This window comes from Danio rerio, chromosome 20 (assembly GCF_052040795.2).
Source record: "Danio rerio strain M-AB ecotype USA chromosome 20, GRCz13ab, whole genome shotgun sequence".
In the NCBI taxonomy this organism is placed as follows: domain Eukaryota; kingdom Metazoa; phylum Chordata; class Actinopteri; order Cypriniformes; family Danionidae; genus Danio; species Danio rerio.
Genome location: NC_141040.1, coordinates 3,405,001 through 3,407,500, shown reverse-complemented (window position 1 = coordinate 3,407,500; position 2,500 = coordinate 3,405,001). Strand labels below are relative to the sequence as shown.

At 46.0% G+C, this 2,500-nt stretch overlaps 2 protein-coding genes across 4 annotated transcripts in view; one reads left to right on the top strand and one right to left on the bottom strand.

The window, feature by feature from the left end:
• rev3l (REV3 like, DNA directed polymerase zeta catalytic subunit) overlaps positions 1-70 on the top strand; it is a 60,894-nt gene extending 60,824 nt beyond the window's left edge. For all 3 annotated transcript variants that reach the window (XR_015518054.1, XM_087297918.1, XM_087297917.1), the window contains one exon: positions 1-70. This exon is cut by the window's left edge. The gene's annotated coding sequence lies outside the window, so the exon portion shown is untranslated.
• A 720-nt stretch (positions 71-790) lies between these two features.
• The window catches only part of slc60a2b (solute carrier family 60 member 2b), an 11,204-nt gene continuing 9,494 nt past the window's right edge, over positions 791-2,500 (bottom strand). Inside the window, 1 exon segment of the mRNA NM_001089520.1 lies at positions 791-2,500. This exon segment is cut by the window's right edge and continues 4 nt beyond it. Coding sequence (NP_001082989.1) covers positions 1,276-2,500 — 1,225 coding nt within the window. The 3' untranslated portion in view covers positions 791-1,275.

Below are 2,500 nucleotides of genomic sequence, written 5' to 3'. Positions count from 1 at the left end.
AAGGTGCTTTGTTTTTAAAGAACATTGTGATGTAAAGTTGTATCAAATAAAACTCATTGCATATAACAGATACTTACTTTCTGCTGGAATTGACCCTTTGGTTGCTGTTATTATTCTTCATATTTGTGTGTACACCACTGTCATTCATAAGTCAAATGGGGCTTCAGCGTCAACGCTTGACTGAAGGCGTGTCTGAAGTTGAATATAGCAGCGTTAGCCAATTAGCAGCGTTAGCCAATTAAATTCAGTCAGCAATAGGCCACTGTCTAGCTGGTGTATTTGCATACAGCGATCTGATTGGCGCTTGAAAAGTTGAGGTAGTCCCAACTTCTGTAGCGAGCAACGCCTCTAAAGCGGCGCAGACTCATCCACTATGCAGTTCGGCAACGCCTGACATCACCCATTCAAAGTGAATAGGAAGCATTGACGCTGACGCTCCGTGAGAATGGGGCGCAAGTCAACTAGTCATGCCTTACATTATTTTTGTCTCTGCAGTCTGTAATCACAATTCATCAAGTGTTACAGCACATTAAAGAAGAGATTTCCAATTTATACAGTAAAATTTATGTCAAAGACACCAACACATTTTCTGTTGTAACTGTGCCATGCAATAAAGTGACAATGGCTGCATTTACACTGCAGATCTTGATAATCAATTAAGTCACAAAATCGGAATTGACCATCAAGACCTGCAGCCGAAATGTGGCCGATGACTGTCATTTCATCTGGCATTAACTGATTAGGATCAGTTACAACAACAAAAGTTAAGTGAGAAATGAATCAGCAGTCATTTATTGGAAAATTAATATAATTGTCTTATGAACACAAAAATATAAAGGACTTGAGCAATGATTTCATCTACGATGTGTTCTTAGTACTATCTGACCACAAGAGCACACAACTTAATCCTTTCCCAGCCCTCAAGACTAGTGTACTGGTATTGTGCTAGTTAGCTTAGAGTCAAATAAATAGCAGATGATGATCGATATTCCAGTTTCACAGCAATTGTCCGACAAATACGCTGATTTGCAATTACATCCTGATAACTCATTGAAATGCATGCAACTGAGAGTCAGAAAGCAGTGAATTAACTGAATCATGTGAACTTTTGGCTCGATACAAAATGCATTAGGCTTCAGGTGGATCTGGCGTGAAGGATTAAGCTCGCTGATGTGAAGGTTCATAGCAGCGGATTTTCAGTTCCCGGCTAAATGCCGAGACCTCTTGGATGTAGTGCAATCTATTAGTCTTTCCTCTCTCTGTTGAGAACTCTGTTTAGAGTTTGCTTCTAGGAGAGTCTGTGGAAAAGGACAGCATGTTAGGTTCTGACAGTGGGGACGCAACCAGGTGGACGTCAGGCACGCTGGCTGCAACATCAGCTGGCGGTGAGGATTTCGGAGAGCTCAACAGGCTGGCGTCATCCATTTCGATGACCTCAAAGTCTGCATCGTTGCACAGGTCGGCTTCGCTTTCGTTTTCCTCCTGCTCCTCCATGTTCTCCAGCAGGGCTTGGCGGTACTCGCTGTCGTCTGCATCCTTGATGGTGCATTTCCCTGAACTTTTCCGTAAGGTGACATTCCCTCCTGGTGAGGCTAGTTTGTATAGGACGGGGAACAGAATAGAAGTGAAGGTGGCTGTGCATAGCGTCAGGTACATCAGCAAGGGATGATTCTGCACATGCCCCAGTAAGAAGCCCAATAGTGCTGGGAGAACCATTTCTCCAAGAGCTGCGCCCACCACAAATATTGCAGCCGAGCGGCCGGTCACAGTCGTGTACTGCTCAACCCATGAAATCCCACTGGGAAAAGTTGTAGACATGGAGATGCCGTACAGAGCAGTGCAAGCCCAGAGCATAGGGTAGTTCTGGCTGAAAAGGCAAAGCAGGAGGGAGGAAACTGTGGTGCCCACTAAGCTCAGCAGAATCAGGGTGCCCGGATGTAGGCAGGCCGCAAAGAATATGGCCAGACCCCGACCGGCTGCGAATGCTCCCCAGAACAGCGAATTCAGTCCTGCTGCCTCGGTCTCCTCCATATGAACGTAATCCTTTCCGTAGGTGAATATAAAGGAACCATATGCCACCTCGCTTCCAACATAGAAAAAGAAGAACATGGACAGCAGGATTATGAGTGTGTTGTGGTGTTTGGAGAACTGCTGCTTTCCCGAGGCCGTCTTTGTCCTATTTGAGTTTGTGGAAATGCAGAAGTACAAGGAGAAAAAGAGAAGTGACACCAACAAAACAAAAGCGCCTATCACAATGTAGGCCCACATCCACGGTAGGTCGATGGTAGAGGTGCCCTTCGCATGGGAGAACGGCAAGACTGCGTCAATAGTCTTGGAGGCATGGCCAGACATCAGAGACGTGTTAGTGGAGGAATTGTGGTGGCCGAAGAGCAGCTTGGCTATGATTGGTGAGGCAAAGGCTCCAGCAGCAAAACTAAAATGCAGAGCCTGCATGTGAGGCCCAGCCTGCTCTCCCCACGTGTTCAGGATGAGAACGTTA